Here is a 21,849-nt window from a genome sequence, read left to right as displayed (position 1 = left end):
CAAGTGTAGCTTCAGGGTCCTGGCAAAACTGGAATCATTGGAAATCAGGAAAAAAAACTGATTTGGAGTCATACCTAGCACAAATGAAGATGGTTGTGGTTGTTGGAAGCCAATCTCTCATCTCCAGCACATCACTGTAGGAGTTCCAACCATCTTCACCGGTGACCTTCCATCATAACATCAGAAGTGGGGATGTTCACTGATTGCACAACGTTTAGCACTATTCTCAAATTCTCAGATACCAAAGCAGTTCATGTCTAAATGCAGCAAGATCTGGACAATATCTAGGCTTTGCAAGTGGCAAGTAACATCCACACCACACAAGCGGCAGCACGATAACACAGTGGTTAGCACTGCTGCTTCACAGCTCCAGGGTCCTGGGTTTGATTCCCAACTCGGGTCACTGTCTGTGTGGAGTTTGCACTTTCTCCTTGTGTCTGCGTGAGTTTTCTCCGGCTACTCCGATTTCCTCCCACAGTCCAAAGATATGTGGGTTAGGTTGATTGGTCATGCTAAGAAATTGCCCCTTAGTGTACAGGGATGCGTAGGCTAGAGGGATTAGTGGTGTATAATATATGGGGATATGGGGATAGGGCCTGGGTGGGATTGTGTTCAGTGCAGAAGGGCTTCTTTCTGCACTGTTGGGTTCTATGATTCTAAGTGCCAGGAAATGATTATCTCCAACAAGAGAGAATCTAATCATCAGCCCTTGACATTCAATGGCATGGCCATCACTGAATCCTCCAAAATAAACATCCTGGTGGTTACCATTGACCAGAAACTGGACTGGACTACCCTCATAAATGTGCCTAGAAGAGCACGTCAAGGCCAGGAATGTTTTTGCACAAAGATATTCTTTTGCAGTTAGAATGGTTGGGGGAGGGGGCGTGTCTTTACTGTACTTAACCCAAGAAAGAAGCATGTGCTTGAAGCAGGAAATGTCACCAAACCACATCAGCAAAATTATTAAATTTAAATGAATTAGTCAATCAAATACAGAGTAACTCACTCCCTGACTTGCCATGACTTTTATCTATAGTCTTCAAGGTATAAGTCAGGAGTGTGATGGAATACTGTCCACTTCTCTGGATGAGTGTAGCTCCAACAACACTGGAAAAGCTTAACAGCATTCAGGACAAAAGCAAGCCATTTGATTGCCACCCCATCCAAAACATTCACACACTCCACAACTGATGTACAGTGGCAGCAGTATGTACTATCTACAAAAGGCTCTGTAGGAACTCAAGGCTCCTTTGGCAGCACCTTCGAAACTCACAACCACTACCATCTAGAACGACAAGGTCAGTAGGTACATGGAAGCATCACGCTTGTATTTAGGGAATAGAGTATCAAGTTCATTGATCAAGGTGGGAGGGGAACAGTAGATGTTCTATCACCTCAGGTTACTTGGATTAAATTTCAGACTGGATGACAAAATGTATGGCTATAAATGAAAAATGAATTTGGCCAGGTCCATTCACTTTCTAGTTGGTGTTGGCCCAGCATAAAACAACTGGCACTCGATTGACAATTTTGTTTTTGCACAAAGGTATTCTTCTGCAGTTAGAATGGTGGGGGGAGGGGGTGTGTCATTACTGTACTTAACCCAAGAAAGAATGCATGTGCTTCAAGCAGGAAATGTCACCAAACCACATCAGCAAAACTATTAAAATTAAATTAATTAGTTAATCAAACACACATTACTGGAAATACTCAACAGGTCAGTCAGGTAGCATTAATTGCATTAATGTTTGAGTTAAATCATATTTCATCAGAACACTTATGCAACATTTTGCTGTACAAATATTTATCCAATTACCGTTTGAAAGTTAGTATCGAATCTGTTGCCATCACCTTTTCAAGTAGAACATTCCAAATCCTATTAATTCACTGCGTAAAAATAATTTCCCATCTTTCCTCCAAACTCTCTTCACATTTTACCAATTACCTTATGTCTGTGTCATTTGTTACTGATCCTCCGGACTTCTCTTAATCTGCACCATCAAAAATCCTTAGCCTCTGTTCAGCGATTCAAGTGTTCTAAATAATGAATGGGATATTTTGAAGCCAAATGCTTCCCCACAGTGAGGAGATTAAATACAAAAGATTTGAAATTGCGAATAGGAGAAACCGTTCAGGGTTACAAAACTGTGAATTCGCTACTGGATTGGCTTTTGAGACATAAATTGTTTTACCATTCAAGATTAGTTTTGAAGAGGTGGATGATAGACAAGAGAATGAAAAGATATGGGAACAAATCAGTTATGTACAATTCATTATCTGTTTGCTGTTGCTGACTTGCAAAGTAAATGCCAACCAAGGCATGTGCTGACTTGGCTGTTTGCATGTTGTAATAATCATTACAATAAATGTGAGAAGAAAAACTGAATGAAGCCATGTCCATACATGAAAAGAAAGTTTTATAGAATTTTGTTACACAATTAATTACATTTTGGGTGGAAATGGGCACTGCAGAACCACGCCTCCCAAATTTTCAGCGTTGCGTCAAAGATGAAGGATTTGTCATTCTACAGTCATGCAGTGGCCATTGGTGGCAAAGTGCTTTAGACTATTGGTGTTTTCAGACTGGAGGCCAGTTACCAGCAGTGTACCACAGGGGTCAGTGCTGCGTCCTCTGCTATTTGTGATTTTTATCAATGACTTGGAAGAGGGGGCTGAAGGATGGATTAGTAAATTTGCTGATGACACCAAGATTGGTGGAGTTGTGCATGAGGTGGAGGGCTCTTGCAGGCTGCAAAGAGACATTGACAGGATGCAAAGCTGGGCCGAAAAGTGGCAGATGGAGTTTAACCCTGATAAGTGTGAGGTGATTCATTTTTGCAGGACAAACTGGAATGCAGATTACAGGGTCAACGGCAGGGTTCTAAGGAATGTGGAGGAGTAGAGAGATCTTGGGGTTCATATCCGCAGATCTCTGAAGGTTGCCACTCAAGTGGATAGAGCCGTGAAGAAGACTTATATTGTGTTAGCGTTTATTAACAGGGGGTTTTGAGTTTGAGAATGTTGACTGGGGGAACGCGTTGGAAGGTAGGTCTGCTGAGGAGCAGTGGAGGATCTTTAAGGAGATCTTTCTTGGTGCTCAGCAGAAATTTATTCCGATGGTTAAAAAGGACAGGAGGAGGAGAGGTAATAAGTCGTGGATAATGAAGGAGGTGAAGGAAAGTGTTAAATTAAAAGCGGAGGCGTTTAGAGTAGCTAAGAGTAGTGGGCGAGAAGAGGATTGGGAGAGGTTTAAATGTCAACAAAGATTGACAAAGAAGTTGATAAAGAAGGGTAGGAGAAACTATGAAGCTGGGCTAGCGCTTAATATAAAAAAGGATAGCAAGAGTTTTTATAAATATATAAAAAGGAAGAGGCTGGCTAGGGTGAACGTTGGACCCTTAGAGGATGAGAGGGGGGACTTAGTGGTAGGGGATGGGGAAATGGCGGAGGTCTTGAATAACTTTTTTATTTCGGTCTTCATGGAGGAGGATGTGAATAATTTGCCAGGTGTTAGCGATGGAAAGGTGGTAGGACTGGAGGGTCTCAATGACATTATTGTTACTAGAGAGGCAGTGCTCGACAGACTGGAGGGACTGATTGTGGACAAGTCCCCAGGACCGGATGGAATGCATCCAAGGGTTCTGAAAGAAATGGTGGAGGTGATAGTGGATGCCTTGGTGGTTATTTTCCAAACGTCGCTGGATTCCGGGGAAGTGCCGGAAGATTGGAAAGCAGCTAATGTTACGCCGTTGTTTAAGAAGGGTGCCAGGCAAAAGGCAGGGAATTATAGGCCAGTTAGTTTAACGTCTGTTGTAGGTAAAATGTTAGAATCCGTCATCAAGGAGGAAATAGCGAGGCATCTTGAGGGGAATTGCTTGACAGTGCAGACGCAGCATGGTTTCGTTAAGGGGAAGTCGTGTCTGACAAATTTATTGGAGTTCTATGAGGATGTGTCTAGGGCGGTGGATAGAGGAGAGCCGGTGGATGTGGTCTTTCTTGATTTTCAGAAGGCATTTGACAAGGTACCTCACAAGAGGTTATTGCAGAAGGTAAGGGGGCATGGAGTTGGGGGTAGGGTGTTAGCATGGATAAAGGATTGGTTGTCAAATAGGAGGCAGAGAGTGGGGGTTAATGGGTGCTATTCGGATTGGCGGTTGGTGACTAGTGGAGTGCCCCAGGGGTCGGTGCTGGGGCCTCAGCTATTTATCATTTATATAGATGATCTGGAGGAGGGAACCAAGTGTATGGTGTCGAAATTTGCTGATGACACCAAGATTGGTGGAACGGCAAATTGCGCGGAGGGTGTGGAGAGTCTACAGAAGAATCTAGATAGGCTGGGCGAATGGGCCAGGAAATGGCAAATGGAATTTAATGTTGGCAAGTGCGAGGTGGTCCACTTTGGTAGGAATAATGGTAGGAAGGACTATTACTTACATGGCGAAAAACTGCAGCAGGCGACGGTGCAGAGGGACCTCAGGGGTCCTTGTGCACGAGTCGCAAAAACTCAGCCTGCAGGTGCAGCAGGTGGTCAGGAAGGCTAATGGGATGCTGGCCTTCATAGCGAGGGGGATTGAATATAAAAGTAGGGAGGTCTTGCTGCAACTGTACAGGACACTGGTGAGGCTGCAGCTGGAGTACTGTGTGCAGTTTTGGTTGCCGCACTTACGCAAGGATATTTTGGCCTTGGAGGGAGTGCAGAGGAGGTTTACTAGGCTGATACCGGAGTTGAGGGGGTTGAGCTATGAGGAGAGGCTGAATAAACTAGGCTTGTACTCGTTAGAGTTTAGAAGAATGAGGGGAGATCTCATTGAGACGTATAAGATGATGAATGGGATGGATAGGATAGAGGTGGAGACTCTTCCCGCTCAGAAAGGACAGTAGGACTAGGGGGCACAGCCTCAAGATAAAAGGGGGGCGGTTTAGAATGGAGTTGAGGAGGAACTTCTTCACTCAAAGGGTGGTGAATCTCTGGAATTCTCTGTCCGTTGAAGTGGTGGAGGCTGCCTCGCTAAATATTTTTAAGACGCGGGTTGATGGGTTTTTGATAAGCGAGGGGATTAAGGGTTATGGGGAGAGGGCGGGAATGTGGAACTGAACCACGACAGATCAGCCATGATCTTACTGAATGGCGGGGCAGGCTCGAAGGGCTGGATGGCCTACTCCTGCTCCTATTTCTTATGTTCTTATGTTCTTATGTTCTCTACTATAGAAGCACTTTGAATCTGAATTCTAGTGTTGAAATGAGTCATTGTTAACCTCCTGTATTTTTCTTTACAGTGGGAGGACACAGAAGCAGCTTGTCGACTACATGCGAGAGAGTGTGATTAAGACTACTCCATATCAAAGGTACTTTTATATTTTGCAAGGTTGCATTGATTTTATAGTTTCTGTCTCCCTTTTAGTCTCCAAGATAATATTTCTGTTAACACCGAGTCCCACAGTATGTAAACATTTAGTAAATGTTTTTCTAAGAATTTTGCCTATCTGGTTGTGTTAGGAACTATATTAGAGCTGATTTTAGTACAGAGCCTTTGACACGTTGCAGCAGAAGCTATCCCAGTTTCTACCTGCTAAAACTAGTATCCCTCGCAGCAGCAGTCTCTCATCTCATTAACCCTAAGCCAATCAAATAGGGATTACTTGGGGTTTTCCCACTGTTTAGATCCAGCTTATCACACTGTATCTTTCACCACCTCAATGGCAATTAGGGTTGGGTAGCAAATGCCAGCCTTGCCAGTGCTGCTTACATAGATTCATAGAATCCCTACAGAAGGAGGTCATTCAGTTCATCGAGCCTGTACTGACAACAATCCCACCCTCTCTCTGTAGCCCCACCTATTTACCCTGCTAGCCCCCCAGATGCTAAGTGGCAATTTTGCATGGCCAGTCAACCTAGCCCCCACATCTTGGGACAGTGGGAGGAAACCCATGCAGAGAAAGGGAGAACTTGCAAACTCTGCACAAACAGTAATCCGTGGCCGGAATTGAACCTTGGTCCTTGGTGCTGTGAGGCAGCTATGGTAATCATATGCCATGAAAGAATTTTTTATAACTTAACATTTGTTGCTTCTCAGTCCAACTTTCCAATCTTTCCTATTGCCTTAATTGCTTTAATCATGTGATCCTGGATGGTGATTCCTCCTGATAGAGGAGTACAGTGTGCTTAAAAATACGCAGTGTTGGCGTAAAAACATGCGCTGTTGGCATTAGCAGGCACCTATTGCAGTTACAGATGTACACTATTAATCTCATTTAATGCACTATTGTTAGTCTTTTTCTGAACATTTCCCATTCAAAACTACTTGATGATTCCAAGTGAACTAATGATGCATCTTGACCAATTGAATAGTTCTGTTAAAATGTTGGAGTTGACTCCAGTGTTTGGCCAAGAGTGGAGTGTTCTGATCTTTTACCATACTTGGCCTGTAAAATTATATTTTTTCCATTAATCAACCTTCTCCATACTGATGGAGAGCGATGGTGGATGACCTGTTTCTTTGCTGTTGCTTGTACCAATAATGAAATGGTTACTTGACAGCACAAGGATGAAGTAGGATTCCTAGTGGGTTAGCTGGGGTTGCAAGCACCTAATTCCCAAGCTTCAAATTTTCACTTCTTCAATACATTTGTCATGTTTGGCGTCAGCATGAATGCTGATTCTTCGCTTCAGAGCTTTAACATTTTTAACTAAGATCACTATCCCATGAGGCCTTTTTTCAAAACATTAAGGGTATTAAACCATGGTGCATGAAATCTAATTTTGTCTGTAACAAAACACTGCGTTCCTCATTAGCTGTGGTGTTCACTTTTATTGCGATATACTCCAGGTAACAAAACATTCTTTAAGCTTGCCTTATTCCAGCAAATTATAAAAATCTGATTGCACAAGAAACATTCAACACACACACAGATGGGCACACACATCCACGATTATCTTCCAATTCCAAACCTGGCTATGCATATTCGTGGTAACTATTAAGCATGTTTGTCTTAGAATTCAGCCCTGAAAATTTGCTATCGTAGCTGTAATGTCTGATTCCAAGCTGTGACTTCCCTCCTCCACATTTCTTGACCATGCTGATCCCATGCAAGGAGTAGGGTATTACCAACAGAGGGTAGGTGTAGGTTTTGTTTTGAGTTGTGAGTAATTTTGACAAGGCCAGATTTATTGTTTGCCCCTTATTGTATTGAGAAGGTGTTTGGCCTTCAATTAGAAATGCTGCAGACCTTTTGCTTAGTTCACATTATGGTATTCAATGAGGTCTTGCTCTCAAATCGATTTTTCTTTTCGGAAACTGATGAGGGTGCTGGCTCCTCAATGGAGTACTCAAAGCCAAACTTCTGGCATCATAGTGGTCTGACAGAACAAGTGGGGAGCAAGAAGGAAGGAAGAGTGATAGGGGATTCATTGGTTAGGGAAACAGAAGGTGTTTCTGCGACTGCAGACATGACACTAGGATGGTGTTGCCTCTCTGGGGCCAGGTTCAGGGATGTTCATGAATAGTTGTAGGGCATCCTAAAGGGGGAGGCTGATAATTCAGAGGTCATGATACAATGATATAGATAGAATGAAGGATGAGGTCCTGCATCAAGGGGGCACATTAAAAGGTGGGGATGTCAAAGGTTGTAATTTCTGGATAACTCTTGGTGCCATGCACTGGTGAGTAAATAAATATGAGAATAGGGCAAATTAATGTGTGGCTCAAGAATTGGTGCAGGAGGGTGGGTTTTAGAATCACTGGGACCATTTCTGGGGAAGGAAGCCCATGTACTAATGGGATAGTCTGTACCTGAACCAGAATGGACTAGCATTCTTGTGGGTGGACTTTAAACTCCTCCCAACAACAAGTAAATGAGGTTGGAAGGGGGAGGGGGGACACAGCATATTATAGTAAAGGAACCAAGAAAGAGGGAGTTCAACCATGTTGAATTCCAAAGGAGTGAGGCGAGGTTGGATGGTCTTTAATGTTAGGAGTGTTAAATGTAAGACTGATGAGTTAGAGTGTGGATTGACATGTGGAATTGTGATATTGTTAACATCACAGAGGCATGGTTGTTAACATCACAGAGGCATGGTTGAGGGAGGGGCAGGACTGGCAATTGAACATTTCAGTGTATAGGATTTTCAGGCGATACAGGAGAGGTGTAAAAGAGGAGGTAGTGTCATGTTATCAGTTACTGCAATAAGGATGGATGATGTGTTGGAAGGGTCTTCAAATGAAGGCTTTCTGGGTAAAATTTAGGAATAAAAAGGGGGAAATCACATTTCTGGGAGTGTTACAGGCCCTCAAACAGTCAATGGGCAATTGAGACATGAAGATAATTCAGCTGAGGTGTGTAAAAACAAAAAAATGGGATAACTAAATTAGGGGATTTCAACTTCCCCAACATTAATTGTGATAGTAATAGTGTGAAGGGTTTGGAGGGATGGATTTCTTAAAATGCATTCAGGACGGTGTGGGGCTGGATCTAATTCCAGGGACAAAGTCGGACAGGTGTTCAAGGTGGTAGGGAGCAATAATTTATGTAAAGGAAAAAGACGATGGGCAAAAAATGGTTTTGGAACGGGGGCAGGCAGATTTTATTAGAATACGGCAGGATCGGGCCAAAGGGACGCGTTCAAAAAGGAAATGGGGAGAGTACAGGCCCAACATGTTCCCTTTAGGGTGAAATGTAGGAGCAGCGAGCTGGATGTCTAGGAATATTCAGGACTCAAAATGAAAAGAGAGACTTTTACAAGGTACAAAATGAGCAAATCGACGGAGGCCTTAACAGAGTCCAGGAAATGCAGGGGGAAATTACAAAAGCAATCAGGAGATCAAAGAGTTAGCATGAAAAAACATTGGTGGATAGGATTTCAGAGAATTCCAAGATCCAAGTATATTAAAGGAAAGAGGATAACCAGTTGAGAACCAAAGGGCAACCTGTGCATGGAGTTGGGAGATATTGGTAGGCTGTTAAATGATTACTTCACATCTGTCTTCACTTAAAGGAAGCAGAAGAATGTCAGTACAGAATTCGGGAAGAGAGACTTAGGTTCTTGAACAGTTTGACATAGGGAGTGAGGAGGTATTGAAGGTTTTGGTAGACTTAAGTGTTCACATCTCCAAGTCCAGGTGAATTGTATCCCAGGCTGCTGTGTGTGTGTGTGTGTGTGTGTGTGTGTGTGTGTGTGTGTGTGTGTGTGTGTGTGTGTGTGTGGTGTTTGAGGTGGGGGGGGAGCGGTGCAAGGGAGGAAGAACATAAGAACATAAGAAATAGGAGCAGGAGTAGGCCATCTAGCCCTTCGAGCCTGCCCCGCCATTCATTAAGATCATGGCTGATCTGTCGTGGCTCAGTTCCACTTTCCCGCCCTCTCGCCATAACCCTTAATCCCCTCTCTTATCAAAAACCCATCAACCCGCGTCTTAAAAATATTTAGCGAGGCAGCCTCCACCACTTCAACGGGCAGAGAATTCCAGAGATTCACCACCCTTTGAGTGAAGAAGTTCCTCCTCAACTCCGTTCTAAACCGCCCCCCCTTTATCTTGAGGCTGTGCCCCCTAGTCCTACTGTCTTTTTTGAGTGGGAAGAGTCTCTCCACCTCTATCCTATCCATCCCATTCATCATCTTATACGTCTCAATGAGATCTCCCCTCATTCTTCTAAACTCTAACGAGTACAAGCCTAGTTTATTCAGCCTCTCCTCATAGCTCAACCCCCTCAACTCCGGTATCAGCCTAGTAAACCTCCTCTGCACTCCCTCCAAGGCCAAAATATCCTTGCGCAGGTGCGGCGCCCAAAACTGCACACAGTACTCCAGCTGCGGCCTCACCAATGCCCTATACAGCTGCAGCAAGACCTCCCTACTTTTATATTCAATCCCCCTCGCTATGAAGGCCAGCATCCCATTCGCCTTCCTGACCACCTGCTGCACCTGCAAGCTGGGTTTTTGCGACTCATGCACAAGGACCCCAAGGTCCCTCTGCACTGTCACCTGCTGCAGTTTTTCGCCCTGTAAGTAATAGTCCTTCCTACCATTCTTCCTACCAAAGTGGACCACCTCACACTTGCCAACATTAAATTCCATTTGCCATTTCCTGGCCCATTCGCCCAGCCTATCTAGATCCTTCTGCAGACTCTCCACACCCTCCGCACAATTTGCCGTTCCCCCAATCTTGGTTACCTGACGAAGAGGGAAACCTCGAAAGCTTGTGAGTCTATTATCAAATAAATCGGTTGGACTAAAACCTGGTGTTGTCAGACTTTTTACTGTGTTTACGCCAGTCCAACGCCGGCGTACCCACATCATTAAAGGTCGGAGACAGAAGGTAGTGGTAGAAAGTTGTCGATGTGTTAGTCCCTTATTGTTCATGATACATGTAAATAATATAGATAAGAATATGGGGGGAAAGATACCTTTGACATAATTGTGGTGGGGTATGAGGGGCATAATTTTAAGTGAAGGGCAGGAGGTTTAGAGGAGATTTGAGGAAAAATGTTTCCACTCAGAGAGTGATGGGAGTCTAAAATACACTGCCTGGGAGGGTGGTAGAGCTAGAAACCTCAACTTTTAGAGTATGTGGATGAGCACTTGAAATGTCATGACATTTAAGGCTATGGGCCAAGTGTTGGAAAGTCAGATTAATGTAGATTCAATGGTTATTGCTGGCTTGATAGCCGAAGATCCGCTTCTTTACTGTATGATGCTACTAATATTGACCCAATGATAAGTTTGGTGCAGTGGTTGATTTACAGTTGATGAGGGGTGACCTTTTCAATAATGAGACTGGCAAGGCACCAACTTGTGTTATGTGTAATGAATAAAATTAATTTTTTTATATTTTGTGACAGTTGCTGTTCAGTTCTACAGATAGCCAAGATTGGTGGCATAGTGAACAGTGAAGAAGGTTATGTTGCATTGCAGTGGTATCTTGATCAATTGGGCCAGTAGGCCAATGAATGGCAGATGGAGTTTAATTTAGATAAATGCGAGGTGCTGCAGATGAGTTCTAGGGGTACATGTTCGTAGCTCCTTGAAAGTGGAGTCACAGGTGGACAGAGTTGTGAAGAAGGCATTCAGCATGCTTAGTTTCATTGAATACAGGAGTTGGGACGTCTTGAAGTTGTACAAGATGTTGGTAAGGCCATACTTGGTGTACAGTTCTGGTCATCCTATTATAGAAAGGATATTATTAAACTAGAAAGAGTGCAGAAAAGATTTACTAGGATGCTACCGGAACTTGATGCTTTGAGTTAAAAGGAGAGGCTGGATACTCTGGCACTTTTTTCTCTGGAGCCCGGAAGGCCGAGGGGTGATCATACAGAGGCCTATAAAATAATGAGGGGCATAGATCAGCTAGATAGTCAATATATTTTCCCAAAGGTAGGGGAATCTACAACTAGAGGGCATAAGTTTCAGGTTGAGAGGAGACATGCAAAAGTGTCCAGAGGGGCATTTTTTCCACACTAGAGGGTGATGAGTGTCTGGAACAAGCTTCCAGAGGTACTGGTGGAGGCAGGTACAATTTAGTCTTTGAAAAAGCATTTAGACAATTATATGGGTAAGATGGATATAGAAGGATATGGGCCGAATGTGGGCAATTGGGACTAGCTTCAGGATTTAAAAAAAAGGGCGGCGTGTACAAGTTGGGCTGAAGCACCTGTTTCCATATTACAAACCTCTGACTCTGTATGCAGGTTAAAAATCTTGGGATTCTGCTATATGGAAAGATTGAAAAACCAATGTTGCGCCGACCAGTTAAAAAACAATGACCCTCTCACCTAAACCAAACCCTTTCCATCCATAAACCTATCCACGGATCTCTTGTTCTGCGCTGTAATGTTCTATGTTAATCACTGTTGCTCAAGACTAGAACTCGAAAGTGGGAGCATATAGTGCAATGTAGTTTGCTCTTGTACAGCCCTTGACCAAAGCCTGCTCTTTCTTTCTCTCAAATACACTTTACAACAGTTTGTTAATACCGCGTTTCTGGAGACTCTGACTGTCTGCATGTGTAAAGTTCAATTCTTCCATTGTGGTTTGGGACGTATTAGGCAAAATAAATTCCTTTTCACATTGAAATATGTGAATCAGAGGAAGCTGTTTAGCTCCTTGAGCCTCCCCAGTGAGAGCATATCCTGAAAGCTTCAATCATATTCCTCCTTGACCTTCCAGTTCAACAGATTGTAGTCCTAGTTTCTATAATCTCTTGTAAGTTGACATTTAGAGTTCAGGTATTATTCAGTTAAATATATATGGCACTTCCTCCACAATAAGAAGTCTCTCAACACCAGGTTAAAGTCGAACAGGTGAGCCCTGATGAAGAAGCTTGAGACTCTGAAAGCTAGTGCTGCCAAATAAACCTGTTCGACTTTAACCTGGTGCTGTGAGACTTCCACTGTGCTTACCCCAGTCCAAAGCCGGCATCTCCACATCATGACTTCCTCCACAGCCAGTACACCTTTCCTAAGGTATATGCTTGGAACTGAACACTATTCCAGGTGTGCTTTGACTAGGGCTTTGTAAAGCTGAAGCGTGACTTCCACTGTTTTTTTTCATAATTTGGAAGATATTCTGACCATTTTGATTGGTCCAAGGTGGACAATTTCATATCTGTCCTTGTTAAAGTCCACTCCCTGCAATTTTGCCAATTCTCTTAGATAGCATAAACTTCCAACATATATATGTTCGTGACAACAGTAAAGTTGGATATGAAGCTGTCTAAACCATCTAATCCATTAATAAATATGGTGAACAGTTGAAGCTCCTACACAGATCCACCAGTCACATCCTGCTGATTCCTGTTCTTTATCCTTGTCCTATTACTTGGCTAATTTGCTAGTCAACTGGGTAATTTGCCTTCAAAAGTTTATTTATTATTCACAATGTCTTAACATAAGGCTTACATTAACACTATTGTGATTGTTGCACAGTCTGTTTTAATCCTCATACAGTGGACAAATAACTGCGAGTAGACATCTTGTTAGTACAACCAATACTTATTCAAACCCACAATCAATAATCATCCACCCAACTAACAATGTTATCCTACAAGAATGCTAGAGTTCAAGCCCAATATAAGACCTTGACTTAACTTTGTGTGACTGACAAGTACCCAAGCAGATATTGGCCTTTATCCATGCACTGGTCTCAGTAGTCTTCTATGTAGTCTGGTACTCTGGCTCTGGTCTTCCTTCCTCCCTTCTCAGGTGTAGTGGCTTTCTTCGTGCTGGTTGTCGCTGGCGATGGTCACTGGTGTTGTAGCCTGTTTGTAGGGTCAGAGAGAGAGAGATTCTTGGTTGCACCCTTTATACTCCATTGGGTTTCATACTCCTTTTGGCTATTGCCAATCAATCGATCAGGACTTGATGACCCTGATCGATAAGAGTCCAATCAGGTGCTGCCACACCGATATCTGGGTGTGTACCCAGCCTGTAGATGCTGGAGGCACAGAGTTCACACCTCTTTCCCCACCCCCCCCCCCCCAAAAATAAGTGGCCACAGCGCCTTCATGTCTAGTAAACAATGCAGTGTGACCAGAAAGTCTCTTCCACCCTGGAGATGACCCATATCCTGTTTGTTCATTCGTGGGGATTGCAGCCTGTTTGTCTCTGTTTTTAGGTTGCAGCCTGTCGTTTTAGTTTTGCCCAATTGTCCCAAAGTGCTTTGCAAATCGCCATTTTAGATGACCTGTTTGGCCACAACTGCAATGAAATTACTGTGAAATTCCCCTAGTTGCCGTACTGTGGTGCCTGTTTGGGTCACTGCACTTAACCAACACATCTTTCAGACTGTGGGAGGAAACCCACACAGACATGGGGAGAATGTGCAAACTCCGTGCAAACTCCATGCAAACAGTGACCCAAGCCAGGAATTGAAGTTCCTGGTGCTGAGAGTCAGTAGTGTTAACCACTGCTGTCCAATTCAGTTCCATGAGCTTCAATTTTCCCTAATGGTCTCCTATGAGGAGTTTTATTAGATGCCTTCTGGAATTCCTTTTATCTATCAACGTTTCCCCCTCTGCTTTAAGAAAACTGGATTAATCAAGCATGGTCTATCCTTTACAGATCCATTCTATCTCTGAGCTGGAAATTTACAAATTGCTCACTTACTCTCTTAGTTATACATTTGAGTAAATTCTTAACAAAGATTTATAATTGCCTACCTTCTCTTTTTCACCTTTCCTAAATAGAGGAATGATGTGCAATTTTTCCAATCTAAAAGGAATAGTTCCTGAATTGAGAGCACTTGGAAGATTATTTTGAAGGTATCTGCAGTACTCTCGCTCACTTTCTTTAAATGCCAGGATGGAAGTTAACTGGTCCTAGAAACCTGTCATTATTTAGTCCCGTTATATTCCAGGAGTTAATTTTAAGTCCCTGTCCCTGATTCAGCATTAGTCTCCTTGTATGTATGGCATGTCATCCTCCTCTTAAAATGACAGAATCATACAGTGCAGAAGAGGCCCTTTGGCCCATTGTCTTTACTCACACGTGAGAAACATCTGACTTCCCACATAATCTCATTCTTAAGAACATAAGAAGTAGGAGCAGGAGTAGGCCATCTAGCCCTTCAAGCCTGCCCCGCCATTCAGTAAGATCATGGCTGATCTGAAGTGGCTCAGTTCCACTTTCCTGCTTTCTCCCCATAACCCTTAATTCCCTTGTCTGCCAAAAACCTACCTACCTGTGTCTTAAATATATTTAGCGAGGTAGCCTCCACCACTTCAACGGGCAGAGAATTCCAGAGATTCACCACCCTTTGAGTGAAGAAGTTCCTCCTCAACTCTGTTCTAGACTGTCCCCTCCCTTGAGGCTGTGTTGTTCTTTGTTCTTTGTAGCCCTGTTGTCCTTTCTGAGCATTTACCAGCACTTGACCTTGAATGTTATGATGTGTTGAGCGCTCATCTAGGTATGTTTTAAAGGAAGTGAGGCAACTCACCAGTACCCCCTTCCTAGAAAGCATATTCCAGACCTTCACCACCTTCTGGGTAAAAAAAAGGTTTACCTTGCATTCTCCCTAAAAGCATTGCCCCTCGCCTTGAACTGTGTATCCTTGTGATTGATGCCTCAACTAAGAGGAACAGCTGCTCCTTATATACTCTGTACGTCTCTCATAATCTTCTACTCCTTGATCAAGTCATCCCTCAAGCTTCTCTGCACCAACGAAAACAAGTCTATCCAACCTCTCCATAACTATGAACATAGCAAAATATTCCATCCCAGACAGTATCCTGGTGAATCTGTTCTGCACCCCCTCCAGTACAACCACATCCTTCTGATAATGTGGCGATTGGAACTGCACACATTACTCTAGCGTGGTCTTACCAAAGTTCTGTACAACTCCAACATGACTTCCCTGCTTTTGTAATCGATGCTGCAATTGATAAAGCCAAGTGCCCCATATGCCTTTTTACCAGCCTACTAACCTGCCCTTCTACTTTCAGAGATCTATGAACAAACATGCCAAGGTCCCTTTGTTCCACAGAACTTCCTAGTGTTGTGCCATTCATTGAGTACTTTCTTGTCAAATCACTCCTTCCACATTGTCTCACCTCTCACTTTTTGGGGTTAAATTCCATCTGCCACTTATCTGTCCATTTGACCATCCTGTCTATATCTTCTTGTAGCCCATGGCACTCAATCTCTGTTAACAACACAACCAGTTTATGTAAATATTTATATAAATGATGAATGATAGGGGTCCCAGCAGTGGACACAGTCACTAAAGCAGCCGTCTCCTACAACTGAACTAATTTTGAATCCACTTTAACACATTATCCTGTATCCCATGTGCATTTGCCGCCTTTATAAGTCTCTGATGTGGAACCTTGTCAAAGGTTTTGCTGAAATCCATATAAACTACATCAATTGCACCACCCTCATCTACACATCTGGCCATCTCAAAAAATTCAATCAAATTTGAGGCCTGACTTCCCTCTGACACAGCCATGCTGGCTATCCCTCATCAAGCTTTGCCTCACCAAGTAGAGATTGATGCTCTCCTTCAGAATTTTCTCTAGTAGTTTCCCTATCGTTGACATAAGATTCACTGGTCTATAGTTCCCTGGCTTATCTTTACAACCCTCCTTAAATAATAGAACCACATTAACTGTTCTCCAGTTATTAGGCACCTCCCCTGCGACCAGAGAGGAATTACAAATTTGGGTTGGAGCCCTTGGAATCTCCTCCCTTGCCCCTCATAGTGGCCTGGGACACAAGTCGTCCAAACTTCAAGATTTGTTCACTTTTAAGCCTGCCAGCACCTCTAATACCTTCTCTGTCAGTTTGCTCAAGAACCTCACAGTCCCTCTCCCTAAATTCCATACTTTATCCTCATTCTCCTGGATGAATACAGATGTGAAGTATTCATTCAACACTACCACTGTCTTCTGCCTCCACCCACAGATTCCACCCTTGATCCCTAATGGGCCTACTCTTTCTCTGCTTATCCTATTTCCATTAATATACTTATATTGGGATTTTCCTTACTTTATCAGCCAGAACTTTTTCATATCCCCTCTTTGTTTTCCACCCTGTACTTTGGTTCTTCACTAATGCGTCCGCTGATTGCTTGCCTTGTGCCTGTCAAAAACCTTTCATTTCCTTCTCATTGTGTCCTGAATATTTCTGGTCATCCATGGTTCTCTGGGCTTGTTACTCTTTCCTGTTACCCCAGACTTGCTGGGCTTGTACCTTCCTCATTTCCTTTTGAACATGCCTCCCCACTGCTCTTCTGTAGACTTCCCTGTGAGTAGCTGTTCCAAGTCTACCTTGGCCAGATCCTGCCTTATTTTACTAAACTCCACAATCTAAAACATTTTTTTTGCAACATGTCTATTTCTTGTTCCATAACAAGCTTAAATTGTACCATGTTGTGATCACTATCATTAAAGTCACATGTCTGCCATGTTGTCTACATATTGTCTAAAATGTTCTCCTGTGCACATTTCAAGATATCCATTCCGTCCAAATCCTTAACACTATGTATCCTGATTAATGTTGGGAAAGTTGAACCTACTATGATTACCCTATTATAATTTTTACATGTCGCTGCAAATTGTGCATGTATTTGCTTCTTGATTTCCTGCTGACTATCTGGAGTCTATAATAAACACCTAGCAATGTGGTTGCGCCTTTTTATTCCTAATCTCTATCCACAAAGCTTTATTCAATGCCCCTTCCAATATATTGTCTTTTTTTTACTGCAGTAGCTAACTTCTCATTAATAATGCGATGCCTCAGCCTCGCTTAACCCCTGTCTTGCCTAACATTCTGTGGCCTGAAATGTTGAATTGCCAATCCTGTTGCTCCCTCGTCCACATCTTTATGATGGTGACTATATCACAGTTCCACAAGTTAATCATTGCCCTTAGCTGATCTGTTTTATCTGCATTACTTCTGGCATCAGAGGCCATCTAGCCTCGCCTTACTCCCTTGAAACTTAATACGACTGCACGTCCTCTGACTTAATTGTTTTACTGTATGATGCTGTGCCCTTATTCTGATACCTTGTTCTTTTACTTTAAATACTGACACAAAGTATTTATCAACATGCCTCCCATTTACTTATTTTCATTTATATTATCACCATTAACAATTTTTAAGGAGCCTGCATTGCTTATGATTATCCTTTTATTCCTAATATGGTTAAAAAAAATTGTGTTGATGGACAGCGTGTTGGCACAGTGGTTAGCACTGCTACTTCACAGTGCCAGGGACCCAAGTTTGATTCCAGGCTTGGGTGACTGTATAGAGTTCGCAAAATCTCCCGTGCCTGTATGGGTTTCCTCCCACAGTCTAAAGATATGTAGGTTACGTGGATTAGGCATGATCAATATATGAATTACAGGTTTAGGGCAGGGGAATGGGCTTAGGTAGGTGCTGTTTCGGAGAGTCGGTGCAGACTCACTGGACCGAATGGCGGTTTCTGCACTTTAGGATTCTATGATTTGGTCTCTTTGAAGTTTCTTATTATACTTCCTTCATTGCGCTCTAACTGAGTGTTTGTCCCAGTGGCCACTATCTGCCACAAGCCAAGTGGGGGCATCTAAGGATCTTTTCACAGCCAACAGGACTGGTACTTGAGCAAATGGTACGTGACCACTATGTTAATTTGCTCCTGTGGCCAGAGTATAATGTTGCCTGCAGTTGAGCAAGGGAGCCTGCAAGAGAGCATTGACATATTTGGGGATCTTTATGATTTACTACTTCAAGGAAGCTGCATGTCACCATCTGAAGGTATGGAATTGCATTTTCTGGCTGCTTTACAGATCAGGCATTTTAAAAGATTGGTAGGCACTGCAGGGTTCTACTGAACTCAGTGGAATAATGTTATTGCTTGGCATCTTCATCCTTGCAATTGTGCTTTTCAGAATTCTACTTTATTGTTTTACTTCATGGCTTATGTTATTATCTAGCTGTGTAAAATGTTTAACTTGAGGCCTGTTTTCTTGAACTTGTTCTGTATTGATTCCCATCTTTGCTTTTGCTTCACCACTCACAGGAAGACATGTTTGAAAATGTCTTGATTTTAATTTTATAAATTCAGCATACTGATTGTAGTTGGATTGTTTTCATCTGTTGGTGTACTATTGCATATTATGAGTGAAATGATGCTTATACGTTGAGCTTGGGCAATCAGTTAATTCAACTGCATCTTATAACCATCACTTGTGAGAGATCCATAGCATTGCTATTCTGAACTAGATGCCAGCTCTTCTTGCCAGCTGTTGCCCTACTTCCAGCCCAAAAATAATTGCTGCCATCATCTAACCATGGGTATTGTTCCAAATTTCCATAGGATGGTTGCCACCCTGGTGAAATATAGGGTTTTCTTCCTGCCTTTGGTATTTTCAAGTTTGGTTGCCTATACCTCCAATAGGATTGCCACCAATGTCACATAATTTGCATTTTTCAGAGTTAGTGAGTTGACGAAATGCAGACTTATATTCTGAGCCATCCAGACAGATTTGCCTTTTGATTTATCTTTTTGGTTTTATTCTCTTAATTAGAAAATGCGTTTTATTTGCCACACAGCAGTAGCCAGTGTTCTCCTGCCCCACCGTTTCATAGATTATCAATAGAACGTGATCTGAGAAGCTCTTGGCTGGTGTCACGAACATGTGACACCACTTTTGATGCAAATAAATGATTAACGCAAGGTTTGTAGGTGTAAACATGTGATGAGTATGGTTCATTTTCCCCTGAATGTTGACTGTCTATATCAAGACAGGTAGTTTCTAACCTATTTTATATAAACTTGAAATACTCTGTAATGTGACTGTTAGACATAATATGTCAGTTTAGAAATGCCATTCTTGTTTGTTCATCCCAGGTTTAGTGTTTGAAGCTGATTTGAAAATGTTGGCCAAGGTAGCAGGTTAAATGTTAGATCAATGTATGTTATCTCTGTATTTTTAAAAACCCTCAAATGTGATTTGACTAATCTCCTTGGACTTCAGACAACCGTTTAGGAACAAGCTCTTGTCTTTTTTTTGTTGAATGTTTGAAATTGCAAGCTTTAACAAATGATGTTGGATGCGAGTGAGTGTGAACACAGTATTTTCTTTTCTGCTCTTTGTGCTTGTGCTGCTTATTGCCTATCTGCCTTGCCCGTGCTTTCTCCTGGCATTGCATACTCACTTTTTGCACTCTTGAGTGTATGTTTAAAGACTCGAGCTATCTGGTGCAGGGATTTCCTCCTCACATCCTTACAAAATACTCTCTGTTCTTCAGGAGGCACAACAAAGCACGAGTTTCAGCTCGGATTTTGAACACTGACGTGCCAAAACAGGTTAGTCCTGCGGCACTTCAATGTTGATGGGTGTTTGTGTGCGTGTGGGACGTTTCATCGATGGACTGCTTACCATATCCGTTTCTTATCTAGTACCTAATAATCAGTTTTGTTCTGTTTACCCCTTCCACCCTTCTTGTGGAGCTCGCCACACAGAAGGCAGACAAAACTGGCAGTAGACTGATACATAACGCTGTTAATGCTGTTCTGCATCAGCAAGGCAAGCGAATGTCCTAAATGACAAACTATACCTGGTAATTTCTTTCTTTGCCCAGTCCTCATCCCTTCCATGTGGCAATCCATCTGGCCTCCAGGTTTGGAAACTGGCAGGATGCATGCAGTTAAGACCGGGTGGTTCACTAAATGTTAATCTTGGGATTGAAACTTTGATCTTCTAGTTTTGGAGTTGATTTCACTAAATCCATAAGATGTCCCCATGCTGTTTATCACAACCAGATAATATAAGGATATACAGTTTGTGTGTAGGGTGGGTTTTCACAGCAAAGCTAAAGTGAGAAGTAGAAAGTGATTTGTAACGTAAAGGGTGGTTTCGTTAAATTAAGACCTGTTTGAAAATGACAATATGCTAATAGTTTGCCCATAAATTGATTGCAGTATTTAAATGTGGCTTTTGGTTCTGTTTTGTTTTCCTGTCCCTACTAGAGTTTATCATTCACTGAAGGTGTAGAGATCCCAGGCTCTCCTTCGTCAGCTGCTGTCTCTTTTCAGTCCAGCCAATCTGCGCAAAAGACTGTTGCTGACAGTCGGTCCATTCACCCCAGTAACAGCAACATCCTCCTCGTCAACAAGCATTCTGCTCAGAGAACCCCATCGGATGTGAAGAGGAGTCCAACGTTAGAAGAGGCGTGGAAGACTTCTGATCAGCCCTCTCCGATCTCCTTGCAAGGTTCTGTTGCTGAAGCTGCAGGCAGCTGCAGTCGCTCCTCCTCGGGTTGTGATGAGCATAGTGGTTTAAATAGAGAAGACAGTGTTAGTGACGGGAACCTTCCTCAGAGAAATGACAATGATGAGGATGACTATACCACAGGTATATTTATTACTGAGAATGAGTTCAATGTTAGCCAGCTTCGGGGAAGGGCAATGCCAGTTTTCACATTGACAAATGCCCAGTTGCAATTCACGGAAGAGTTCATTGATGATGACCCTGCTGAGATTTCCTTTTTTGCTGGTGGGTCAGAGGCATTTTCACCATGTTACCATGGGTTAGGGCATGGTACTAAGGGCTGTACTGTTTATAATCAACCAGATAATCCACCAGTGATGAACTCCAGCTTGGGGAATCAAAGTGGTAGTCATAGCTCAAATAAATATGTCAGTGATAATATGGAGCTGGGTTCAGAGCATGATCTTGAATTTGAGGGTGGGAGTGATCTCAATGGCAATGGCCGACCAATTGATACAACTGACCTCTTTGAAGTGAAAGCGCAAGCCAATCGTTTGCATGGGTGCTACAGCAAGTCAGAGACAAGTTCTCTACTAAATAATCAGTCAGAGAGCAGCTCATTGATCAATCTCGGGTTAAATGGCCTCTCTGAAACAGCATTGTTCAGGATGGCCAACTCGCGCAATCAATCTGAAGCCAGTTCCATGGTGAATTTTCCCACTTACTCCATACGCTCTGAGTCCAGCTCTGGATTTCAGTTTGGTGACATGATTGACCAACTTGAGCAGCTGAGTTACCCCCCCACCACCACAGAAGATTCAACCAGCAGTGGATCTGGATCATGGGATTCAGATAGTGGTGTCCCCCTTGACAGTAATTTCTTTTACAGTAACCCCTTTGCACAAGTCACAGCCAATAATTTCACATTCAGTTTTAAGGGTGAGATTAATGGCTGCACACATGGAGAGCGAGAGGAAAGGAGCAGTCTGAATTAAATGGTGCCTTTACACAGATGCACCTTGGTGCATTGCAGGGTAATAATTTTTGTGCATTAGTGACTTGGAGCCAAACACTAATTTCACTTTAGTGACCAATTTACTGTTGCATTTGATTCCTTTTTGATCATGTAAAATCAAGAAAATATTATACATTACATACACAGACA

The 21,849-nt window shown here is 42.8% G+C and overlaps 1 protein-coding gene across 9 annotated transcripts in view; it reads left to right on the top strand.

The window, feature by feature from the left end:
- Nucleotides 1-21,849, top strand: part of farp2 (FERM, RhoGEF and pleckstrin domain protein 2) — a 222,184-nt gene that overhangs the window by 125,559 nt on the left and 74,776 nt on the right. For all 9 annotated transcript variants that reach the window (XM_080185077.1, XM_080185083.1, XM_080185054.1 and 6 more), the window contains exons 11-13: nucleotides 5,281-5,349; nucleotides 19,723-19,780; nucleotides 20,444-20,687. In XM_080185077.1, the coding sequence (XP_080041203.1) occupies nucleotides 5,281-5,349; nucleotides 19,723-19,780; nucleotides 20,444-20,687 (371 nt within the window). The remainder of the gene's footprint in view (nucleotides 1-5,280; nucleotides 5,350-19,722; nucleotides 19,781-20,443; nucleotides 20,688-21,849) is intronic.

This window comes from Carcharhinus amblyrhynchos, chromosome 3 (genome assembly GCF_965287045.1).
Source record: "Carcharhinus amblyrhynchos chromosome 3, sCarAmb.v2.hapA, whole genome shotgun sequence".
Taxonomy (NCBI): Eukaryota; Metazoa; Chordata; class Chondrichthyes; order Carcharhiniformes; family Carcharhinidae; genus Carcharhinus; species Carcharhinus amblyrhynchos.
This window is presented reverse-complemented; position numbering and strand designations above follow the sequence as displayed.